We start from the raw sequence: 25,032 nt of genomic DNA, 5'->3' as shown, positions 1-25,032 counted from the left end.
TGGAGAACAGGGGGCTTCGGCAAACTAAAGTCAGGTAGTTTGTAGATCAGGTTCCAGTGAGCAGGGTGTGTGTGTGTGTGTGTGTGTGTGTGTGTGTGTGTGTGAGCGAGTGGGATATGTGTGTGAGTGGGGTATGTGTGTGCGTGAACGCACGCGCGTGCGTGTGTGTGAGTGAGCAGGGTATGTGTGTGCGTATATGTGTGTGTGTGCATGTGGACATGTATGTGTGTTTGCATGCTTGCATGTGGACATGTGTGTGCATGCATGTGGACATGTGTGTGTGCATGCTTGCATGTAGGTGTGTGTATGTGCATGCATGTGTGTGCGTGCACATGTGTGCATATATGTGCATGTGTATGCATGTGTGTGTGCATGCGTGTGCCGTGGAGCTGCTCCACGCGTGAAGCTGGGCGGGCCTCCCTCTCCACAGCTACTGTGAGGACGGCTTCATGCACTGCAGCACGAGTGGCAGCCCCGGCAGCCTGGCGCCTGACTCGGTCTTCGGAAGCCCCCTGGCTCACCGCAGTGAGTGTGGTCCCCGGGGCGGGGGGCGGGGGGGTGGGGGAGGGGGAGGGGGAGGGGCCCCTGCCGTCAGCCCACCCCAGAGGCCGGGCACAGGATGACACTGGAGCGAGCGTCCCTTTGTGGCCAGGCTGGAGAGCAGGCTGGGGGACTGCGGGGTATGTGGGAGGGCTGAGGTCCATCCCCGGTACCACGTGCTCCCCAGAGCACTGCGCAGTGCTGCCCTTGAGTGAAGGAGCAAGCCAGATGAGAATAAAACGGCCCACGTGAGGTCGTGAACACGTCCCTGTGGCTTCCAGGGAGCGGCAGCTGCTTTGGGAAGGGCCGCCAAGGTCGTGTGCCCACACCACACCCCGAGGAGTCTGCGGGTTTCTGGACATCTCTCTCTGATCCACCAACTTCCCGGGAAGGGGCGCTGAGGACGGGGAGGGGAGCAGCGGGCAGAGGGAGGCTGGGTGGGTGCCTCTTGCTGGCATGGGGCGGGAGATGACCTCCCGCGGACACTGGCCCAGGCTCCCATCCCGGCGGAGGGAGGCCAGCTCGCTCCTGACCCCCAAATGGGGACACTCTTGGCGGTGGAGTGCCAGCCGGCACTTCCGGGGTCCCCCGAACTGCTCGTTTGCTTCTTCCCATCGTTCCCTTCGGTTTTCCTCTCTCCCAGGCAAACGGAGCTTGTCGTGCCGGCCGCCCATGGTCAAGCTGGTGTGTCCCGCCGACAACCCGCGGGCGGAAGGGCTGGAGTGCGCCAAAACCTGCCAGAACTACGATCTGGAGTGCATGAGTGCCGGCTGCGTCTCGGGCTGCCTGTGCCCCCCGGGCATGGTGAGACACCCCCCCCCCGCCCCCTGCCACCCACCGGGCAGCCTTCTCCTTCCCCCAGCCTGGGAGCCCCCCGGGCAGGTGGGCAGTGGAGCCCAGCACAGCTCAGCCCAGAGGATGCTGGGGGCAGGGGGACAGGCAAGGGAACGTCCCCCGCGGCTGAGTCAGTCACCCCAGCCCAGGGGCAGGTTAGTGGCCAAGTGTCTGGTCTGGATCCTCCTGAAATCTCACAAAAAACTAAGCACTTAAGAGCCACGCAGGGTGGAACAGGTTTACCTGGAACTGGAGATCAGACGTCACTAGAATTCCCCCGAAGCTCACATTTCCCTGTCGGGAGCCGGGAGGGCTGCTGATTTGCATAAGATGTAAATGACTGACATCTTATTTACATGCTATTTGCACAACATCCCCTAAGCGGGCATCGCCTCCTAGGACGTGCTCCCAATGGAGCATTGTTCGTCCCCCCCCCCCCCCCCCCGAGAACCTGTTTCCGGGCTCTCACCCCAGTGTTCTGGGGTTGAGGCTCAGAGGAGCTCTCCCTGGCTGCACCCTGATGGGTACCTGGGCTTGAACTGGGGTTGGCCACTGGCAAGGCCAGTGATGATCCCCTGCACTGTCTCTCCTGCTGGTCTCGGGCAAGCGACTTTTTCTCTTTGTTTGCTTTTTGGGTCACACCCGGTGATGCTCAGGGATTACTCCTGGCTCTGCACTCAGGAATTACCTCTGGTGATGCTCAGGGGGCCTATGGGATGCTGGGAATCAAACCCAGGTGGGTCGTGTGCAAGGCAAACGCCCTCCCCACTGTGCTATTGCTCCAGCCCCACAGGAAAGCAACTTTTAAAACCAGAAGGTTCTGATGAAGTCACAGGAGTAGCTTGAAGGGTTGTTTGTCGAGCCCGGAGGCTCAGAGACCCACTTCTGTGGAGGAGAGGCTCTTGTTCTTAAATTTCCCACGGGTGGTGTTCTGGAAATACACTAGAAATGAGGGATGAGGAAAAAAATGAAACGAAGAGCAAAGTAAGAGTCCCCACATGCAAAGACAGAGGCCCCAGCCGTCACCAGCCACAACCCTCGGGGTCCAGAACACAGATGACGGAGTGTCTCATGACCCCCGGGTTCCCGAGGGCATCATCACTGTTAGGGTCCGTGATTGGAGGAATGAGACAGAGTCAAAAAGGCCAGCCAAGAAGATCTTTATTCCCGCCAAGCACAGGTACTGGTGGAGCAGGGTCACCTCCCCTGCACAGAGGGTGGCCTCGGTGGCTTGTGACCTTGCCTTTTGATCCCCTTACTCGGTTCTGATTTCCAGTCTCTCCTTGAGCTGGCCTGCCTCTAGGGTCTCCCTGAGGTTTGTAGGTACTTGACACAGTACCTGTTAAACCCCTGCTCCTGTCAGTTAGACCCATCCCTCGACTGTTTGCCTGGAAGAGGGCCTTGGGGTCCCAGAACTGGTTTTTCCTGTCTGCATGAGGGAGAGACCCCATTATGGAGAGCAAAGACTTTTACCTGGATTTATGCACACCAACACAGTGCCATGAAACATCAAAAACATACGGAAGGTACCAAAGAAGAGAAAAGCAAGCATTTCACTACTCACAAGGAGATGGAATACACCCATTTGTTGTGGGTCCTAGTCAAAAGAAGCTAAAGTCTGTAGAGAGAAAACATACAGTTTAACACCATGTTTAATTCATTCAATCCCATGTTGGAAACCTTGACTGGAGTCATAGCACAGCGGGTAGGGCATTGGCCTTGCACGCGGCCAACCTGGGTTTGATTCCTCTGTCCCTCTCGGAGATCCAGCAAGCTACCGAGAGTATCCCGCCCACATGGCAGATCCTGGCAAGCTCCCCGTGGCATATTCGATATGCCAAAAACAGTAACAATAAGTCCTACCATGGAGACGTTACTGGTGCCCACTTGAGCAAATCTATGAACAACGGGACAACAGTGCCACAGTGCTACTCGATTCTGACTTTCCTGCCTTGGATTGACTCCTTCCCAGGACCCTAGGTCTTTTTTTTCTTTCTTTCTTGGTTGGTTTATCCCTTCTCTGCTGCCCTCACCTGCTAACTCGGATTACCCAGTCTGACTTCTTTTCCCCTTTTCAGTCTATCGTCTGCCACTTTTCCTTTTACAGTCCCGAACCTTTACTTATTCTTCTGCTTTCCCAGAACCAATGCCAGTGTGTTAGCTGGCTTAAAGATAAACCCGGATGGCCTGTCCCGTATGCCTGCTTAGCATTATTAAGTCATTGCAATGCGGGACGATGGCTAATACGGAGCCCCGAGTGTTAGTTCTTGCCGCCTTTCACTGTGGCTCTCACTGCCGTGTTCTCGGTTCCACTGGGCCGTGCCTCAGTGATACCACCAGACTAGCAACACCTGTTTGGAAATGTTTTAGCAGGGAGGGAGCCGTCTCTGCAGCTCCAGCCCGGCATGGAGAAGACCCCCCCAGGCCCATCCCACCAGCTGCAGTTGCCACCCGCTCTCGCTGCTGCTCCCAAGGCCTCTGTCTGATCAGCACCGGGGCCGGGGGCCAGAGCGATAGCACAGTGGGGGTGACAAAAGCAGTTCCCTTGCATGCATCCGACCTGGGTTCAGTCCCCGCGTCCCATTTGGTTCCCCAGGCACTGCCAGGAGTGATTCCTGAGTACAGGGCCAGGAGTAACCCCTGAGTACCACCAGGTATGGCCCCCAAACAAACACACCCCCCCAAAAAACAAATCAAGACAAACCCACACCTCCCACACCAGCCCAAGGGGTGCGTGGAGATGCTTTGGGGATCTTTGTGTGCCTGGTGGTGACAAAATCGTCAGCGTGGAGCCTCTTCTTCAAGGTTTGAATCCCCGCAACCCTCCAGCACTTCTAGAAATGGATGGAAAGTCACTTAAAACGGGTGTATCCTCTTTCCCCCCATCCCCTCTTTTTGGTCACCTGTCCCGTTGCTTAGAGGGCTCTGGAGGGACTAGCGCTGGCCGGGGTGGGCGTGTGGAATTTGCTTAGTAAGTGGCTGCTTCATGGCCATTCTCCCTTTTCCCAGCCAAGGGTGAGGTGGGGGTTAGGGGGTACAGGGAGGTTGGGGCTACATCCTGCAACGCTCGGGGGCTATTCCCGGCTCTGTGCTCAGGAGGGATGCTCCGGAGACCACACGTGACTCTAGGGGTGGGCCTAGGACTCGCTGTGTCAGGCGCATCCCCTTACTTCCGGTCCTGTCTCTCCAGCTGCTTAACGACCATTTTCATAAGGCGGAGACCCGTGAATCAGATCGCTGTCAGATGCTCTGAAAATCGAGCACAGCCTTAGGATCCACATTCTCCCGCTGGCTTCAGACACTGAGAAGGCCCCACTAGAAGACCTCCCAAGTCTTTTTATTTAGCTCACATTGCCTCTTTTCTCTGCCAAAAAAAAAAAAAAATTATTTAATTGAAGCAACCTTGACTTAGAACTTGCTTTCAGTCTTCAAGGCAAGTCAGAACACTACCTGATCTCACCACTCGGTGGCAGCAAAGCACAGTCCATGGATCAGGGTTTCCTGGGCCCACCAGCTCCTTGGCTGGGAGCCCTTTTGCCTGGGTGGGGGGGTCCTGCCTTAGGCGCTCCGGGGAGATTGCAGGACGGCTGTCTGGGAGATGCTCATGGACCATCAGAAATCTACTGGTTACATTTTTCATACTGGTACCTAGGACAACCTCTTGCTTTTTGGGTTCCTCCTGGCTCTGCACTCAGGAATTACTCCTGGCGGTGCTCAGGGGACCCTATGGGATGCTGGAAATTGAACCTGGGTGGGCCGCGTGCAAAGCAAACGCCCTCCCTGCTGTGTTATCGCTCCGGCCCCCTAGGACAAGCTCTTCAGAGGCCCGTTCTGAGAGCCAAGGGCCGCTCTGGGCCTACCAGAGTGACCCTTCTTCATGGCCCCAAAAGGTCTTGGGAATCCTTTGAAAAGGCCTGAAAATAATAATAATAAAAAACTTCCCCTCTACAAGGTATGTCCTACACTTGCTACAAGTTGTCCCCTAACCAGCCTTCCTGAACTAGAAAAAGACCCACATTCATTTCATCGATGACCATCTCCTCAATACTGATCGTCTTCATTTTATTGTATTTATTTATGTATGATTTTGGTGCCACACTCGGTGATGCTCAGAGGTTATACCTTCCTGGGGAACAGTTTTCCCCGACGTTGCCTGGGCACATTGTGCCCTGGGTCCGGGCAGACATGGGGCGAAAGATGACGGGTGTGCGGAAACACCCTCCGGGGGCAGCTGCTGGCTGTTCACCTTAATGCCAGGTACACACATGTTTCATAGAGGCTCTCGGCTTCCAAGAAGGTCCAATGACAGAAAGTCCAGCATTGTGGGCCTGTCCCCTCCCACTCTGCTTCCCCCCGGCCCCATCCCCGTCAAGGCGAGACGCTGCAGTTAGGATGACTTGCTCAGCGTCCACGACAGCTTCTGTGTCTAAGGCTCACGGGACTAGGAGGTCGCGTGAGGCTCAAGGCCGAACACCCGGTGCTGTCTGACACCCCGTTCTTGCCACCTTTGCTAGATACTCCCTCTTGCGAGTCTTTGCTTCTGGGCCGCTTTGCAAGGTCGGGCTGACCTGCTCCGGTAGCCTGTCCCCCTGCTTCTCATCACCTGGCCCCGCACTCGGGAGTTACTCCTCCTGGTGCTGAGGGGACCATCTAGGTTATTCTGGCCTTGAACCCAGCTTGGCCCTGTGCCAGGCAGGTGCCCCGCCCGCTGTACAGTCGCTCCAGCCCCTGGTTATCTTCATGTTAACCATGGGGTGAGGATGACACAATGCCTATGGGAGCTGCTTTGACCCTGACCCCTTCTCACTGGATCTGCTGCATCCTGAGTGGCCCCTTAATTTCCCTGTATCCAGGATAAGGGAGCTTTCTCTCTCTCTCTCTCTCTCTCTCTCTCTCTCTCTCTCTCTCTCTCTCTCTCTCTCTCTCTCCCTCCCTCTCTCTCTCCCTCTGTCTCTCCCTCTCTCCCTCTCTCTCTCTCCCTCTCTCTCTCTCCCTCTTTCTCTCTCTCCATTTCTCTTTTCACTGCATGAATAAGTGCTGGGCAGGGGCTGGAGCAATAGCACAGCGGGGAGGGCGTTTGCCTTGCACGAGGCCGACCCGGGTTCGATTCCCAGCATCCCATATAGTCTCCCCTGAGCACCGCTAGGGGTGATTCCCGAGTGCAGAGCCAGAAGGAACCCCTGAGCATCGCTGGGTGTGACCCAAAAAACAAAATAAATAAATAAATAAATAAGTGCTGGCCTCTCTTGGAGACTGTGGCGGCCTCTCCTAGTCTCCCCAGGGGAAGCCTGCAGCTGAGCCGGGGACGCAACATCTCTTCTCTCTGCTCAGGGTGTCTCTGCCTGCCTCCCCCCCCCCCCCCCGCTGTGATGATGTCGGGTCCAACCCCTGCTCCTGTGGTCAGTGCCAGCCCAGCTCCCTCACCGGAACCCAGATGGTCGTTTCCCTTTACTCAAATTAGTTGGGGAAGACTAGATGTTTCTGGGCTAAGGCCTCTGTGCCTCCGGGTCCTGGGTCCCAGATGCCCAGACCCACCTCTTGTGGCTCCCAGGTCGACCAGTTGTCCGAGCAGACTGAGCCTCTGTGCTCCACTTTCTGGGGCTGATGAGGTGTTTCCGAGTGGCTGTCCAGCTCCGTGGTTCTCTGTTCCCTGCTCCAGCTCCGCGTATCCCTGAGGTCGACCAGTTGTCCGAGCAGACTCAGCCTCTCTGCTCCACATTCTGGGCTTGACTAGATGTCTCCAGGCGTCTTGTTTTCGGGGCTTCCAGGTCAGAGAGAGCCTGTGTCTCAGGCTGAGGTGCTTGCATTATCCGTCTCCGAGGAGGGTTTAGTTTCCTAGGATTCACCCCCCATCCCCACCCCACCTCGGGGCCAGGGCAGGGCTACCCAGCCCTTGGTGACTTGGTTCCTGAGCTATCTGTCAGAATGTTACCTCTTGGTCCTGGGGAGATAGAATCTTCCCACATGCAGACTCAATGGTCTGAAGCTGCCCCCCAGCCTGCTATAGGGGAGAGGGGGACTCGGGGTCTGCAGGGGTGGAGTGGGGTGGGGACAGGCACATGGCTGTTTCCCGGAATCCATCCTGCGTCTTTCCCAGAATCTTGCCTGTGTTGATGCCTCTGTCTGGTCCTCTTACCTGTGTGAGCCAGTCCAAAGCCTGTCACGAACCCCCCACCCCACCTCCCGCCCCTCGAAGATGTGCCTTACATTCTGGGAGTGGCCACTAGGTGGCGGATCTCAGGCGGACGTGGAAGTGACCAAGCATGGGGGTGGGGAAAGACACTGGTATCCCTTGTTCACCTCCATCCACTCCTGCCAGACTGCTGTCTCCTCTGCAAGGGGGACGTCAGGCGTTGTCTTTGTCAAGCTGGGTCAGGTGTGCCCGGAAGAGCACCCCCCACAGTTGGGCGCTCCATGCCAGCTTGGCACCAGTGTCCACCTTTCACTTCCTGGGCACATGTGCGTGATGGCCCAGGGAACCATCTGATTTACCCAAGCACCCACTTGTCTTCAGTTTCAAAGACAACAAATACTCACGGAAGAATATTGGAGAAAACATTTTTGCGTTTTTTTGGTTTTGCGAGGGGGCCACACCTGGTGGCGTTCAGGGCTCACTCCTGGCTCTGTGCTCAGGGGTCACTCCCGGCAGGGCTCAGGTTTACGTAGCTGGTACTAGGGGCCAAACCGGGGTCATCCTGGGGCAAAGCAACTGTCTCACCCCATAACTATTTCTCTGGCCCCTGGAAAAACATTTTTCCCCCCCCAAAGAGAATGCAGTGCCCTGATCCCACCCAGCCCACCTCCTGGAGGGGTCAGCAATGATTCCATAACGTCCCTTTTTGGGGAACTATGTGTAGCGTCTTGATGGGGACCACGTGGGCGTGGGTGTCTCCTCTCCATTCTTAATCACACTGCTTGAGACCCCCCGAAGGACTGTCCAAACGGTGCCTTAAACACCGCCGTCTGGGATTCCTGCATAGATGGAATCATTTTCCTCTTGTTGGAAATAACCCCCTCGGCTGTTTCCATCCCCCCTCACCCCACCCTGTGCAAAATAATTCAACCTTTTTTCTTCTTTTTTTTTGCTTTTTGGGTCACACCCGGTGATGCTCAGGGGTTCCTCCTGGCTCTGCACTCAGGAATCACTCCTGGCGGTGCTGGGGGAGGGGGTCATATGGGATGCTGGGAATCGAACAGCCGTGTGCAAGGCAAACTTCCCGCTGTGCTGTTGCTCCAGCCCCATAAATAATTCCACATTAACAGTGACCCTAACTCAAGTTTGTCCAGACAATTCCTGGTAGCATGGTGCCTTTCTCCCCCTTTTTTCCTTTTTTCCTCTTTCTTCCTTCCTTCCTTCCTTCCTTTCTTTTTTTCTTCCTTCCTTCCTTCCTTCCTTCCTTCCTTCCTTTCTTTCTTTCTTTCTTTCTTTCTTTCTTTCTTTCTTTCTTTCTTTCTTTCTTTCTTTCTTTCTCTCTTTCTTTCTCTCTCCTTCCTTCCTCCCTCCCTCTTTCTTTCTTTCTTTCTTTCTTTCTTTCTTTCTTTCTTTCTTTCTTTCTTTCTTTCTTTCTTTCTTTCTTTCTTTCTTTCTTTCTTCCTTTCTTTCTTTCCTTCTTGGGCTATACCCAGTGCTCAGGAGTTACTCCTGGCAGTGCTCAGGAGACCCTATGGGATGCCGGGGATGGAACTCGAGTTGGCTGCATGCAAGGCAAACGGCCTCCCCACTAGGCTGTCGCTCTAACCCTCATCAGCTTCTGACACGGGTCATAGTGTGGCACTGGACACTGCCCGCAGTGGGGCACAAGGGCGTGGGGGTCTCCAGGGAGCAGGTCAGCATCAGAACCTTCCCAGGTGGCCCAGGGGCCATGCCCACTGTCCCCGTGACGCGTGACTCCCTGTCCCGCAGGTCCGGCACGAGAGCAGGTGTGTGGCCCTGGAGAGGTGTCCCTGCTTCCATCAGGGCCGAGAGTTCGCCCCGGGAGAGACGGTGAAGGTGGACTGCAACACGTGGTGAGCCCCGCGCCCGCGCCTGCAGTAGGGGCCGGGGCCGGGGCCAGGGGCTGGGGGCCGGGGGCGGCTGCCCCCTCGCCTCTGGGAGGACGGTTGGAATTCCCCTTTTCTCTGGTTCCCCGCCCGGTGAGCTGGGGGAGCCCCTTGGACCCTGCATTCTTCTACTGAGACGTGGCCAGGGGTCACGAGTGGGCATGGGTGGAGGAGAGGAAAGGGCGCTGCCCTTCTCCTGTGTGTGACTAAGCTGTCGGGAGCAGAGTCGGGGGGCCTTCTCCAGCCTCGGTTGCCCCCTAAGCACAAAGCCCGTGGATGGCGCTTTCCACCTGCGGCTGCCCCTGCTTTTCCCGTGAGCAGCTCTCCTTCCTCCCTCCCTCCCCCTTCCTCCTCTTCTCCCTCTCTTCCCCTTCCTCCTCCCTCCCTCCTTCCCCCTTCCTTCCTCCCTCCCTCCCCCTTCCCTTCTCCTCTCCCTCCCTCCCCCTTTCTCCTCCCTTCCTTTCTCCCTCCCTTCCACCCTCCCTCCCCATTCCCTCCTCCCCTCCCTCCCCTCTCCTCCCTCCCTCCCTTTCTCCCTTCCTTCCACCCTCCCTCCCTCCTTCCCTCCTTCCCTCCCTCCCCTTCCTCCTCCCTCCCTTCCTTTCTCCCTCCCTTCCATCCTCCCTCCCTCCTTCCCTCCTTCCCTCCCTCCCCTTCCTCCTCCCTCCCTTCCTTTCTCCCTCCCTTCCATCCTCCCTCCCTCCTTCCCTTCTTCCCTCCCTCCCTCCCCCTTCCTCCTCCCTCCCTTCCTTTCTCCCTCCCTTCCATCCTCCCTCCCTCCTTCCCTTCTTCCCTCCCTCCCTCCCCCTTCCTCCTTCCTCCCTTCCTTTCTCCCTCCCTTCCTCCCTCCCTCCTTTCCTCCTCCTCTCCCTCCCTCCCCCTTCCTCCTCCCTCTCTTCCTTTCTCCCTCCCTTCCACCCTCCCTCCCTCCTTCCCTCCTTCCCTTCCTCCCTCCCCCCTTCCTCCTCCCTCCCTTCCTTTCTCCCTCCCTTCCTCCTTTCCATCCTCCCTCCCTCCCTTCTTCCTTTCCTTCCTCCCTCCCTTCCTCCATTCCTCCCTCCCTTCTTCCTTTTCTCCCTCCCTCCTTCCCTCCCTCCCTCTCTCCCTTCCTTCCTTTCTTCCTTCCTCCTCCTTTCCTCCCTTCTTCACTCCCTTCCTCTCTCTCTTCCCTCCCTCCCTCCCTTTTACCTTTCTTTCTCTTTCTCCCTCCCCCTTGCTTCCTTCCTTTTCCTTCCTTCACTACACTGGTGGTGGCCAGGGCCTGGGGCTGCTCCGAGCCGTGTTCAGAGGCTCCCAGCAGTGCTGGGGGTCACACCCGGCCTCTTGCATGCAAAATCCGTGCTCAGCTCTGAGCTCCGTCTACTCTGCCCAACTCCTTGGCCTCGGTTTCCCCTGGGGTGACTGGCAAGCAGCAGGCACAGCCCCTCCCTCCCAGTCTTCACAGGCAAGTCAGCCCGGGTGCAGAGCCCCCATTCCCGATGCTCCCAGCCGCCCCCTCCCCCAGGGTCTCTTCCTGCCCCAGGGCCCAGGTGAGCCCCCACCCAAGGTCCCAGCGGTCACCCGCCATTCCCGTTCCCAGTGTTTGCCGCGACCGGAAGTGGAACTGCACGCAGCACGCGTGTGACGCCACCTGCTCCGCCATCGGCATGGCCCACTACCTGACGTTCGACGGGCTCAAGTACCTCTTCCCCGGGGAGTGCCAGTACGTCCTGGCACAGGTGAGAGCGCGAGAGGGGAGGGAGGCAGCAGCCTTTGCCTGCAGGGGTGCTGTGTGTGTACATGTGTGTGTGTCTGTATATGTATGTGTGTGCATGTGTGTATGTGTGCATGTGTGTGCATATGTGTGCATGTGTGTATGTATGTGCATGTGTGTATGTGTGCGTATGTGTGCATGTGTGTATGTGTGCATATGTGTGCATGTGTGTATGTGTGTATGTATGTGCATATGTGTGCATGTGTATATGTATGTGCATATGTGTATGTGTGTATGTGTATGCATATGTGTGCATGTGTGTATGTATTGTGTATTGTGTGTATATGTATATGTATATGTATGTGTGTATATTGTGTATATATATGTGTGCTTATGTGTGTATATGTGTGTATGTGGGTGTATGTGTGTATGTGTGTATGTATTTGTATGTGCGTATATGTGTGAATGTGTGCATGTGTGTTTGTGTGTATATGTGTGCCTGTGTGTATGTATGTTGTATATGTGTATATGTGTGTATGTGGGTGTATGTGTGCATGTGTGTATGTGTTTGTATTGTGTATATGTGTGCATGGGTGTATATATATGTGTTTGTATGTGTGTAATGTGTTTGTATGTGTGCACGTGTGTATGTATGTTTGTATGTGTGTATGTGCATGTATGTGTGTATGTGTGTGTATGTGTGTATGTCTGTGTATATCTGTGTGTATGGGGGTGGGGGGTGTCCAGAGAAGATCCTCGAGCTGTTCTTCTGTAAACAACTCTGCCCTGGTTTCTCCTGAGTGATTCTGCAGCCGCTGAACAACTGTGGAAGAGACAGAGGGTGCGAAATGCTTCCACCTTGTCTGGCTTCCTTCAGCGACCGGGAGGGGAGCAAAGGCAGGACGGAAGTCCTCGGGGAGCTGGGATCAGTGTGGAGGACACGATCAGCACCCAGATAGAGTTAGCAGACACGCTCACGACGAGCTCTGTGTGTGTGTGTGTGTGTGTGTGTGTGTGGTGTGTGTGTGGTATGTGTGTGTGTGTGTGTGTGTGGTGTGTGTGTGGTATGTGTGTGTGTGTGTGTGTGTGTGTGTCCTGCCGGACGTCAGTTCCGTCTGCAGTGAGCTGCCGCTGCAGCCTGTGGAGCAGCCCTGGAAGGGGCGGGGGGGAGGGGTTGATGCACCCCGAAATTCTCTTCTGGTCCTGGGGTCCTGTTGGCTCCTTCATCCTTTGCCTCTCTAACGTGGTCCCTGGGGGGGAGGAGAGAGGGCTGCGCTGAGGGAAGTGCACACAGCCCTGCACCCAGCAGGAAGCGGGACAGGCCACCCCTCCCCTCTCTCCCCCTCCCCACGGGGAGCGGCTCCTGTCGGCAGCCAACTGCACAGCCCAGTGTGGGTGCTTCTCCCGCAAGGGGCTGGGCGTCGGGTCTCTGCGGCTGTGAATAGCTGTGCTCTGTCCTCCCCCATGCCTGGGAGCACTGGACGGCATGGTGCCGGGAGTGAGCAGGGCCCCAGGGGTCACTGCAGAGCCTGCTGGGAGTGTACAGGACTCAGCGGCCACTGCAGAGCCTGCTGGGAGTGGACAGGACTCAGCGGCCACTGCAGAGCCTGCTGAGAGTGGGCAGCGTGCGTGTATCCTGCCTTGGCCCCCAGCCCCGACTCTGGTCACACGCGTCATGTTAGGGCTGAGGTTGGCTCACCAGGAGAAGCTCTCCCGGACCCAGGGAGGTCCCGGCCCATGTTCCTGGCCCTGCTCCGCCCTGCCCTGCCCGCCATCGCACCCTGACTTCAATGGGACCAGCCCCCGGAGCTGGGGGGGAGGTAACCAAATCGTTTCTCCCAGGATTACTGCGGCGGCAACCCGGGCACCTTCCGCGTCCTGGTGGGGAACGAGGGGTGCAGCTACCCCTCCATGAAGTGCAAGAAGCGGGTCACCATCCTGGTGGATGGAGGCGAGATCGAACTGGCGGAAGGGGAGGTGAGTGCCGCTGCCTCAGCCTGAGTGGGGACCCCCCCGGGACGGGACGCGTGTCAGGGGGGCACTGGCGAGCAGCGGGGAGAGGAGGAGTCTTGGAGAAGCAGCTGCTGCTCGGGGCTCCTGCCTCTGCCCACCCAGGAACCAGCTCGGGTGTGGGGGAGGGACGGGTGGGAGGAGCCCTGTGGTATAGTGGGCTGGGGGGCGGGGGGCGGGAAGAATAGGAGGGGGTGCTGCTTTGGTCCCTGCAAAGGGGCCTGCTTACATCTTTGTTCTGTGTTTGCACCATACCCAGTGGTACTCTTGACGCTGTGCTCAGGAACTGCACCTGCTGGTGCTGGGGGGCCCCTCTCTGCACGGTGCAGTGAAATCTAGGGATGCGTGCTACGCAAGCGCCTTCCCCTCGGGACCGTCTCTCTAGCCCAGGCCCTCTTGACGTCTTCTGTTTGGAGGGTGGCAGGGATGGGACCCCCGCTTCCCCATATGCTCCACGTCTGAGCCACCTTCCTGGGCCCCCTCAGCTGGAGTTTTATGTGTATTTTGCTTTTTGTTACTTCACACTCAGCAGTGCTCAGGGGCTGCGTCCAGGAGCGACCCTGAGGGTGATTCTTGGCCAGTCCGGCCAGGGGATCCATGCAGGGCCTGGGGACGTGGTGCTGCTCGGGCCTTGCGGTGCTCAGGATCACCCAGACCCACTGGGGACCTGCAGGACTGTCCCTGAAATGCTTTTTTTTTTTTTGCTTTTTGGGTCACACCCAGCGATGCTCAGGGGTTACTCCTGCCTCTGCACTCAGGAATTACTCCTGGTGGTGCTCAGGGGGGACCCTATGGGATGCCGGGGATCGAACCCAGGTCGGTGGCGTGCAAGGCAAACGCCCTCCCCGCTGTGCTATTGCTCCGGCCCCTGTCCCTGCAATGCTTGAGGGACCATGTAGTGCCGTGGAACAGACCTTCAGCTAACTTCTGGCCCCAAGCACAGATTTTTAAATCTTTTGAATACTGTTACTTAAAATTGTGTTAACAGTCTATTTATTTATTTATTTATTTATGCTTTTTGGGTCACACCTGGCAATGCACAGGGGTTCCTCCTGGCTCTGTGCTCAGGAATGACTCCTGGCGGTGCTCAGGGGACCCTATGGGATGCTGGGTATCGAACCTGTGTCGGCCGCACGCAAGGCAAACGCCCTCCCCGCTGTGCTATCGCTCCAGCCCCTCGTGTTGACATATTAAGCAATCGAGTAGCCCCCAAAAGGACTTTTTTTGCAAAGTGAGGGACAGTTTGGTAGTTGAACTTTTTTGTTTGTTTTTGGTTTTGCTTTTTTGTGGGTGGGAGGGTCACGCCCGGCGATGCTCAGGGGTTACTCCTGGCTCTGCACTCAGGAATTTCTCCTGGCGGTGCTCGGGGGACCCTATGGGATGCTGGGGATCGAACCCAGGTCAGCCGCGTGCAAGGCAAATGCCCTCCCGGCTGTCCTACCACTCGGGCCCCACTAGTTGAACTTTGACTCTCCCGAGGACACTGTAGTCACCTCCTCCCTGAGCCCCAGGATGGGTGGGGACAGGTGACACGTGTCCCTAAGTGGGGCTGGCCTAACCCGAAGGGGTGGGCGGGGTTCAGGGGACCCAGGGGTGGCATCGGGAGGGCAGAGTGAGGCCCCGGACACTGCAGCCCGCCCGTCACGCCCCTGTGCTCCTGCGCTGCCCCCCTGCAGGTGACCGTGAAGCAGCCCCCGAGAGATGAGACGCATCTTGACGTGGTGGAGTCCGGCCACTACGTCATCCTGCTGCTGGGCCCGGGTCTCTCCGTGCTCTGGGACCGCCACCTGGGCATCACCGTGGCCCTGAAACAGACATACCAGGTCAGTGGCCTTCCCCGGCTTCCTCTCTGCCTTTTATTGTTCAGGGGGGTCACCCCTAGCTGGACTGGAGTGTTACTCCTGGCTCTGTGCTCAGAGTTCACTTGTGGAGGTGCTTTGGGCTTGCTTCTGGCTCTGTGCTCAGGGGTCACACCTGGCAGTGCTTGGGGGGCCACGGGGGGGGAGTGGATCGTGGATTGAGTGGACCCAGGCTGGCCACATGCCCGGCAAGCACCTTACCTCTGTCCTGTCTCTCCAGCCTCCTCCTGGGACCCTTTGGGTTTCCCCCAACATTGTCACCAGCAGGAAGTAGCCCCCACCTCGCCTGCTGATGCAGGGACACAGGGCCTGTCCTTTCTCAGGCCTCTCCTGGACATCCCTGGAATGGGCACCAGCTGTTCATGCAGACCCTTCCCGGGGAGGGAGATGGTTTATCCCGGGGTGCTGGGACCAGTTCCAGGTGAAGGGGGTCGAAGTAGGGATGCTGGGGAGGATTAAGAAATAGACGCAGTGGGCTGGAACGGTAGCACAGTGGGTAGGACATTTGCCTTGCACGTGGCTGACCCGGGTTTGATTCCCAGCATCCCAGGTTCAATTCCCAGCATCCCAGGTTCGATTCCCAGCATCCCATATGGTCCCCCGAGCACCACCAGGAGTAATTCCTGAGTGCAGAGCCAGGAGTAACCTCTGAGCATCACCAGGTGTGACCAAAAAAAGCAAAAAAAAAAAAAAAAAAAAGAAAGAAAGAAAAAAAGAAATAGACACAGAAAAGAGGGAAAAAAGTGTGGGGTCAGGGGCCTCATAGCCTCGTGGACACTCTGGCCCCTGGCTGTCCTTTCCGCCACATATTTATTACTTTAAACCAACAGCCACTAGAGGAACCAGGCGACATTCTCCAGGCTGTCACTGTCTGTGCTAACCCACCAGGTGCAGCGTCTGCAGGGCCCAGGGTCTCTGCAGTCGGGACCAGTGGGACATCGGGGGCTTCTCTCAGGGATGTTTCCGGAACGCAGAGCCAGCGGGACCCGGACCCTAGCCAGCCTGGCTTCCCCCCAGCCCGCTTCCTGGCACCTGCCCGTTCTGCCTCTCTCTAACCTGTGTATCTTCATTCCTTGCTCCCTGCTCAGCCTCATCCCCGCTGCTGCTCTGGGCAGGGCCGCGGGCTCGGGGAGGAAGCCCAGAGACAGGCTCGTCGCTCCCGGCCCTGGGGTCTCCCCGGCCCTCCCCTGACCCTCCCGCTCTCCCTCAGCCATGCCCCTTGCAGCTGCCTGCGTCAGAGGGGGCTGGACCCCCACGTGCCAGGGTCACATGGCCAGAGGGTCTGGACCCCACATGCCAGGGTCACATGGTCAGAGTGGGCTGGACCCCCACGTGCCAGGGTCACCCGGTCAGAGTGGGCTGGACCCCACTTGCCAGGGTCACATGATCAGAGGGGGCTGGACCCCACTTGCCAGGGTCACATGGTCAGAGGGGGCTGGACCCCACGTGCCAGGGTCACCCGGTCAGAGGGGGCTGGACCCCACGTGCCAGGATCACGAAATCAGAGGGGGCCGACTGCCACGTGCCAGGGCCCCGCAGTCAGAGGGCGCTGGCCGCGACGTGGCGTCCACACGCTGCCCGCTTCCCTGGCAGGAGCGGGTGTGCGGGCTGTGCGGGAACTTCGACGGCGTCCAGAACAACGATCTCACCGGCAGCAGCCTGCAGCTGGAGGCGAACCCCGTGGACTTCGGCAACTCCTGGAAGGTGAACCCCCAGTGCGCCGACGCCGGGAAGGTAGGTGCGGCCGAGCCCGGGAGGGTGGCTGCCGGCGGGCGCCCCTCCCACCCCGCCGTCTCTTGGGCGCATGCGCATGCGGGGCTCCTCCCCCTCCTCCTCCTTCTCCTCCCCTCCTCCTCCTTCTCCTCCCCCTCCCCTCCTCCTCCTCCTTCTCCTCCCCCTCCTCCTCCTTCTCCTCCCCCTCCCCTCCTCCTCCTTCTCCTCCCCTCCCCTCCTCCTCCTTCTCCCCCTCCCCTCCTCCTCCTCCTCCTCCCCCTTCTCTTCTTCCTCCTCCTCCTCCTCCTCCCTCCTCCTCCTCCTCCTCCTCTTCCCCCTCCTCCCCCTCCTCCTCCTCCTCTTCTTCCCCCTCCTCTTCCTCCTCCCCTCCCCCTCCTCCTCCCCCTCCCCATCCTCCTCCCTCTCCTCCTCCCACTCCTCTCCCTCCTCCTCCTCCCCCTCCTCCTCCCCCTCCCCCTCCTCCTTCCTCTCCTCCTCCCACTCCTCTCCCTCCTCCTCCTCCTCTTCCCCCTCCTCCCCCTCCTCCTCCTCCTCTTCCTCCTCCTCCTCCCCCTCCTCCCCCTCCTCCCTCTCCTCTCCCTCCTCCTCCTCCCCCTCCTCTTCTTCCCCCTCCTCTTCCTCCTCCCCCTCCCCCTCCCCCTCCCCCTCCCCATCCTCCTCCCTCTCCTCCTCCCCCTCCTCCTCCCCCTCCCCCTCTTCCTTCCTCTCCTCCTCCCACTCCTCTCCCTTCCTCTCCTCCTCCCACTCCTCTCCCTCCTCCTCCTCCTCCTCCCCCTCCTCCTCCTCCTCCTCCTCCCTCTCCTCCCCAGGTGCTGCTGGACGTGGCCCCCGCCTCCTGCCGTGACAACCTCCTGAAGCAGACGGTGGTGGACTCGTCCTGCCGGATCCTCACCAGCGACATCTTCCGGGAGTGCAACAAGCTGGTGAGACCCGGGGGTGGGCGGGGTGGGGGGGTGTTGCGGGGGCTCGGGGTCAGCCCAGTGGCGTGGGCGCTGGGCGCTGGCTAGCCTCTCCATGTGGCCGTGCCCTTGGCTGTGATGCGCAGTGCTCCCAGTCTCCGGGGGGAGAGGCGGTGAGTCCGGAAGGGAACCTGTGACTGACACTTGCCAGTGTGTCTCCCAGCCCTTTGGGGGCCACACCCAGCGATCCTGGGGGGCGCCGCCATGCCGCTGCGGGGTCCAACACAGCCTTTCTGCATGCGGTCAGCCGCTGGAGCTCTCTCCCGCCTCTAAACAGTTTTCAGTTTTTAAAAAGTTAATTTATTTTTTAAATTGAGTCACTGTGAGATACACAGTTACAAAGCCGTTCATGATTGGGTTCCAGTCACACAATATTCCAACGCTCAGTTCTTCACCGTGTACATTTCCCACCACCAGTGTCCCCAGTCTCTCTCTCTCTCTCTCTCTCTCTCTCTCTCTCTCTCTCTCTCCATCTTCTTTTGGGCCTTATGGTTTGCAAGGCAAATACTGAAAGGTTGTCAGGTTACCTATTTTTTTTTTTTTTGCTTTCTGGGTCACACCCAGCGATGCTCAGGGGTTCCTCCTGGCTCTGCACTCAGGAATCACTCCTGGCGGTGCTCAGGGAACCCTATGGGATGCTGGGAATCAAACTGGGTTGGCCGTGTGCAAGGCAAATGCCCTCCCTGCTGTGCTATTGATCCAGCCTCGGTTACCTACTTTTAAGGCTTTCAGTTTTAGTACCAAGGCTCGAACCCAGGACCCTAAGCATGCAAGGTGTGTGCTCCATCTCTGAGCCAATTCCCCATCAGACCCTCACAACTGAGCCTCGTCCCCAGCCCACCCCCCACCACTGGGCCGCTCCCCTGGCTAGCCACGAGCTCTTGAGTCCCAGGGCTGGACCCCTCACAACTCGATCTCATCTTCACTGTGAGAGCCAGGGGCCCCGTTTCCCTGCTACCTGCTCTGGCTCCTGGTACCCCCGTCCCTTTCCCGCCCCAGTCCCCCTGCTCTGGCTCCTGGGACCCCCGTCCCTTTCCCGCCCCAGCCCCCCTGCTCTGGCTCCTGGGACCCCCGTCCCTTTCCCGCCCCAGCCCCCTGCTCTGGCTCCTGGGACCCCCGTCCCTTTCCCGCCCCAGCCCCCCTGCTCTGGCTCCTGGGACCCCCCGTCCCTTTCCCGCCCCAGCCCCCCCTGCTCTGGCTCCTGGGACCCCCGTCCCTTTCCCGCCCCAGCCCCCCTGCTCTGGCTCCTGGGACCCCCGTCCCTTTCCCGCCCCAGCCCCCTGCTCTGGCTCCTGGGACCCCCGTCCCTTTCCCGCCCCAGCCTCCTGCTCTGGCTCCTGGTTCTGAGAAACTCACTTCTGGCTTTAATTCCAGCGGGCCTGGACCCTCCTTCCAGGATTCCCGGCCTTTATGTCAAACAGGAACCCATCCCCACCCCCCGCCATCCCATCTTCTACTCCGGCCCCTGGCACCTTCCTCCAGGCCCTGGGCTCCGGGGGTCCCGGGACCTTGAGTCACCCTTGGGGCTCCCTTGCAGGTGAACCCCGAGCCCTTCCTGGATGTCTGTATCTACGACAGCTGCTCCTGTGAGTCGGTCGGGGACTGTGCCTGCTTCTGTGACGCCGTGGCCGCCTACGCCCACCTGTGTGCCCAGCACGGCCAGGTGGTGACCTGGAGGACGGCCACCTTGTGCCGTGAGTCCCCGAGGGCCCTGCGGGCGCTGGTCCCAGACACCCCCGTCCCCAGGGAAAGGTTTTTTTAGGCCGGTGGAGAGCAGGGGGACTCCGGGGAGAGACTGTCACGTGGGACTGGCCAAGGGCTTCGGGGGTCAAGTGTGTGCGGGGACAGGGGACAGGGTGTCCGGCCGGGACCGAAGGCCGGAGAGCATCCTGGAGAGAAGCTGGGTGTGGGAGACGCGGGTACGGAGAGGGAGATGGAGGAGGCCCTTAGCCGCCTCTACCCCGACCTGTCATCCTGAGGGCGTGTGTAGAGGGGACTGGCTCATACACGTATGATCAGTCTCGCATCCTGCTTTCAAACCTGGCACCTGCATCAAAACCACCTGGTCGAGTGGGCTCTGTTTTTTTTTTGGGGGGCACACCCCGTGCAATGCTCAGGAATCCTCCTGGCAGTGCTCAGGGGACCCTATGAGGTGCTGGGGATCGAACCTCGCAGCCTAGGTCACTTGTGCTAGGCAGGCGCCCTCCCTGTGGTACTATGGCTCTGGTCCTGAGTGGTGGATTTTATGCTTAAAAAAGCAAACAGACAGACAGACAAAAAGTCCCTGAAATCTGGTTGGGGAGATAGCCCGTGGATTAAGGCGTTTTCCTTGCATGCGGCCGACTTTGGTTCAATCCCTCGCACCGCAGGGGTCACTGCTGACCACGGTCAGTGACAGGCCCTTAGTACTGCGGAGTGTGGCGTCCTGCTCCATCCAGAAATGTCCGCGTCTCTTCTGTTCTGACACTGATTTTCTTTCTTTCTTTCTTTCTTTCTTTCTTTCTTTCTTTCTTTCTTTCTTTCTTTCTTTCTTTCTTTCTTTCTTTCTTTCTTTCTTTCTTTCTTTCTTTCTTTCTTTCTTTCTCTCTCTCTCCTTCCTCCCTCCCTCCCTCCCTCCCTCCCTCCCTCCCCCCCTCCCTCCCTCCCTCCCTCTCTCTCTCTCTCTCTCTCTCTCTCTCTCTCTCTCTCTCTCTTCTTTCTTTCTTTCTTTCTTTCTTTCTTTCTTTCTTTCTTTCTTTCTTTCTTTCTTTCTTTCTTTCTTTCTTTCTTTCTGGTCACTCCTGGCTCTGCACTCAGGAATTACTCCTGGTGGTGCTGGGGGACCATATGGGATGCCGGGGATCGAACCTGGCTCACCACGTACAAGGCCAACACCCTTCCTGCTGTGCTCCAGCCCTTGACACTGATTTATCATCAGCTTCTGCATCTCCCCTGGCCATTGCCCCCACCCCCCAGGGCCTGCCACCCTCTGTGGGAGGGTTTGGTCCTGGCCCGGGCCCCAGGGTGACCCTGGAGATGCTGCGGCTCGCAGCCTAGGCCCGTGCCTCTGTCTACACAGCCCAGAGCTGCGAGGAGCGGAACCAGCGGGAGAGCGGCTACGAGTGTGAGTGGCGTTACGACAGCTGCGGCCCCGCCTGCCCCGTCACCTGCCAGCACCCCGAGCCTCTGGCGTGCCCTGTGCAGTGTGTGGAGGGCTGCCACGCCCACTGTCCTGCAGGTAAGGGGGTGCCCGGTGGGCATCCCTCCTGCCCGCCCCGACTCAGCCCCGCGCCCCCAACTTCTCCCCTGTGTCTGTCCTTCTGGGCATCTTAGGACTTTTGTCTGGTTGTGCTTCCGCGTAGAACGCTCCTCTCTGCCTGCTTGTGGGCTGATGGTGAGACCAGAGGGGAGGAATGTGGGCCGGCTAGGCCTGGGAAGTCCCTGAAATCCTGTGGTATGGGACGGAGCAGACGTACAGACTTCCCATTGGCCGCCCATGCCTGTCGGCCTGCATTGTGTGGCCCGCATGTGATTGTGTGTTTGTTTGTTTTGTTTTGGAGCCACACCTCGTGGTACTCAGGGCTGACTCCCAGCTCTGCACTCAAGACTCACTCCTGGTGGTGCTCAGGGGATTATATGGGATGCTGGGGATCAAACTCGCATTAGCCACGTGCAAAGCAAGCGCCCTATCAGCTGGACTACCTGTCTGACTCCATGATGACTTAAATATCCCACTGGTCCGTGGCAGAGCAAAGATTTCCCCACACCTGCTCTAGAACATACCCCCTTATGTTTGGTAATCCCAGATAGGGTCACGTGAGTTTTTTTTAAAAAAAACTTGTTTTAAGATGAATTTTGGAGGCAGGAGAGATAACACAGGAGTTAAGGTGCTTGCTTTGCATGCAAGAAATTCCCCCTGAGTACTGTGATTTACTGTCCCCCAACCCCAAACAATGAAACACATTTTCTACAGCTTATCATCAAATGCTTCATGTGCTTGTCTTGGCTGTATCCCCCCATGCTCAGAGGCATGCACACATTCCTCAGGAGGAATCATGAGTGGTAGGAGTTTAAGTGCTGGATGGAGAGGTAGTGGCCAGGTAGGGCGATTACCTTGCAGATGACCAGCCCAGGTTTGATCCCCAGCATCCTACATGGTCCCCTGTAGCCCGCCATGAGTGATCCTTGAGCACAGAGCCAGGAGTAAGTCCTAAGCACTTCTGAGTGTGGTCTAAAATGCAACACACACATACATGCACACATGCACACACACAAATACACACATGTATACATGCACACATGCATACACATGCACACACATACACACATGCATGCACACACGCACACACATACACACATGTATACACGCACACACTCACACATGCACACATATACACACATGCACACAACTCATGCACACATGTGTGCATGCACATACACACATGCACACACATGCACACATATGCACATACATACACACATGCGTGCATGCACACACCCACGCACATGCACGCTCACACATACATGCATACACACATGCACACACATACACACGCATGCACACACATGCATGCACACACACACATGCACACACACACGATGTGCTGCTCGAACTTCCTGCCACGATGAGACCCTCCTATGGATGCTGGCTTGTGTGATTTTTCCACTTTATCTCCGACTCGGGAGTTTATACTGAGCTTGCCCCGCAGGGCGTGGAGGATGGGGGTGTCTCCTCGACGCTGAGCCAGTCTCAGCTATTTCAAACACGTGGAGCCAAGAGGCCCTTTGGAGGAAAGCCTCCCAGGGTCCTGGGTCCTGGGATGGGTGGGAGAGCTGGTAGGGCAAAGGGCCCCCATTAGCTGCTCCCCCGGAGGTGAGGCCCTCAGAGCAGGTGCAGGGCTGGCTTGGGAGGCCGCAGCAGGCCCTCCTGGGGGTAAGGAGGCTCCGACGGGGTCTGTCTGCAGGGAAGGTCCTGGACGAGCTCCTGCAGACCTGCGTGAGCCCCGAGGACTGTCCTGTGTGTGAGGTGGCCGGCCGGCGCCTAGCCCCAGGGAAGAGAGTCACACTGAACCCTGCCGACCCGCAGCGCTGCCAGGTTTGGTAAGACACCGCCGCCCTCCTGGGTGGTTTGCGTTTGATCCTTTGTTGGGGTCTGGTCACGTCCAGAAGGGCTCAGGGCTCGTCCCTGGGTCTGTGGGCAGTACTGCTGGCCATACCCAGGCGACTGCTTGGGCTGCTGGGGGTTGAACCTGGGTCAGCCGCATGCCAGGCGAGCGCCCTCCCCACCGTACTATCTCACTGCCCCACTTTGTCATTTAATCTTTATTTTGCCCCCCCTAGTGGTGCTCAGGGGTCCCAGGGGCCCCTCCCAGCGATGCTCGACCCACTTGGCTGGTGGTCTGGCTCAGGAGCCCGTTGCTTCTGGGCCCTGGCAGTCCCGGGGTGCAGCAGGTGACCCCCAGCACTATCTCTCGGGCCCCGTCTTAAAAGTTTCTCTTTTCAGTGTTGAGGGTTGAACCCAGGGCGACCCACGGCAAGGCAAAGGTTCTGCCTTTCTGAGCACTCCCGGGTGTGGTCCCCAAACCAACACACTGCAGACCCCCTTCCTGGCTGTTGGACGAGACGAGTCTTCGTTTCTTCTCTGGGGGCTGCCCGGCAGGGTGTTTCTGGGAAAGACACCCGGACTTTGTTCACTGAGGACTCGTGTGTTTGGTTTGTTTGTTTGCTCGTTTCTAGAGCTCTTCTCCTTTTTTTTTAAATTTTTGCTTTTTGGGTCACACCTGGCGATGCACAGGGCTGACTCCTGGCTCTGCACTCAGGAATCACCCCTGGCGGTGCTCAGGGGACCCTATGGGATGCTGGGAATCGAACCCAGGTCAGCCGTGTGCAAGGCAAACACCCTCCCTGCTGTGCTATCGCTCCAGCCCCAGCTCTTCTCCGGCAGAGGGGATGGCATCTCCAGGAACTGTTTCTTCAGAGGGGCCGGTGTGTGTGTGTGTGTGTGTGTGTGTGTGTGTGTGTGTGTGTGTGTGTGTGTGTGGCGGGGGCAGGGGTGAGATAGCTTGAGGACATCAGGGCTTGTGTTCCACCCCTGGCCCCCCAGCCCCGAGCAGAGCTGAGTCTCCTGCCTGCTCCCCACCCTGGGGTACATTGCCCCCCCCCCTTGGTGGCTTCCCACCAGGCTTGGCAGAAGTGCCCGCATCGCTGCCTGGGGCCCAAGTCTCACATACACGGGGGTCTCTCAGCTCAGGGCCCTGGGGGTGCTTTGCCCTGGTAGTGGCACAATGAGAGCGAGTGGCGTCCACGGCCCAGGGTAGGCAGAGGAGGTTCAGGCCGGCGTGAGTCTCACCGCTGAGGTCCAGCCTGCCCGGCCGCTTGCAGAGCCCGGGGAAGAGGGAGATAGATGGTCAGAGGGGCTGGGATTTCGCCTGGCCCGGGAGGCCCGGGACAAGACCAGGGAAGTGGCGCTGGCACCCTTGGGTGTGTGGCCCAGGCCAGGGCTGTGCACGGGCTCTGTGCCTGTCCCGTGACGAATGACGTGCCCACATACTGCCTTTCCCCGCCAGACAGCCGAGACCTCCCATCCAGCGGTTAAGTGCTTCTGTTCTGCTAATCCTGAGTTTCTCAGCCCTTCCCACCACAGCAGCCTCTGCCTCTGTTTCCCTCCTGGGGCCCAACCCTCTGCCCCTGCCCTTCTCTTACGGGGGGATCCCCTCATCTCATGCTGTGGTCCCCACCGATTTTTTTTGTTGTTGCTTTTTTGGGTCACACCCAGCGATGCACAGGGGCTACTCCTGGCTCTGCACTCAGGAATTACTCCTGGCGGTGCTCAGGGGACCCTATGGGATGCTGGGAATTGAACCCGGGTTGGCCGCATGCAAGGCAAACGCCCTACCCGCTGTGCTATTGCTCCAGCCCCCACTCCCCTGACCAATTTTTACCTCTATCTCTTTTGGAACATTTTGAGGGCCCTCAAGGGGCCACTCTGGTTGAGAAATGCTTCATTAGAACAGTCCAGAGATTCAAATCTTTATTCATCTTTCCAGAATGTTTCAGCTCGTGTTTCCCCTTGTCCTTGACGTTCATCTGTTAAATACAGCCTTAAATTTGTGCCACTTAAAATCTGTTAGAGTGAGTGAGCACGCAGGGCTTCGACTAGAGCATTTCCAAGTCCTAGTTGCCATTGGTGTTTCATTTCATTTACGATATCTTTTTGGTGGCACCTTGATCAAACCCCAGGCCTGACACATGCAAGGCACATACTCTCCGCCAGTGCCACAGCCTTGATCTTCTATTTTACTATTTTTTATTTATTTTAGACGGGGTCCAGGAGGCCACTGGGTGGTGTTTGGGGGAGTCTGGTTTGGTCCTGTTGATAAAAACT

General features: G+C 58.1%; 1 protein-coding gene across 1 annotated transcript in view; it reads left to right on the top strand.

Moving 5' to 3' along the window:
• Nucleotides 1-25,032, top strand: part of VWF (von Willebrand factor) — a 172,446-nt gene that overhangs the window by 84,907 nt on the left and 62,507 nt on the right. The window contains 11 exon segments of the mRNA XM_055143591.1: nucleotides 431-525; nucleotides 1,184-1,344; nucleotides 9,278-9,381; nucleotides 10,994-11,132; nucleotides 12,950-13,084; nucleotides 14,794-14,940; nucleotides 16,570-16,710; nucleotides 17,520-17,633; nucleotides 19,207-19,363; nucleotides 20,728-20,886; nucleotides 22,613-22,748. Coding sequence (XP_054999566.1) covers nucleotides 431-525; nucleotides 1,184-1,344; nucleotides 9,278-9,381; nucleotides 10,994-11,132; nucleotides 12,950-13,084; nucleotides 14,794-14,940; nucleotides 16,570-16,710; nucleotides 17,520-17,633; nucleotides 19,207-19,363; nucleotides 20,728-20,886; nucleotides 22,613-22,748 — 1,488 coding nt within the window.

Source organism: Sorex araneus, chromosome 6, assembly GCF_027595985.1.
Source record: "Sorex araneus isolate mSorAra2 chromosome 6, mSorAra2.pri, whole genome shotgun sequence".
Lineage (NCBI taxonomy): Eukaryota > Metazoa > Chordata > Mammalia > Eulipotyphla > Soricidae > Sorex > Sorex araneus.
The sequence above is the reverse complement of the archived record's forward strand: the minus strand, read 5'-3'. Positions and strand labels throughout refer to the sequence as shown.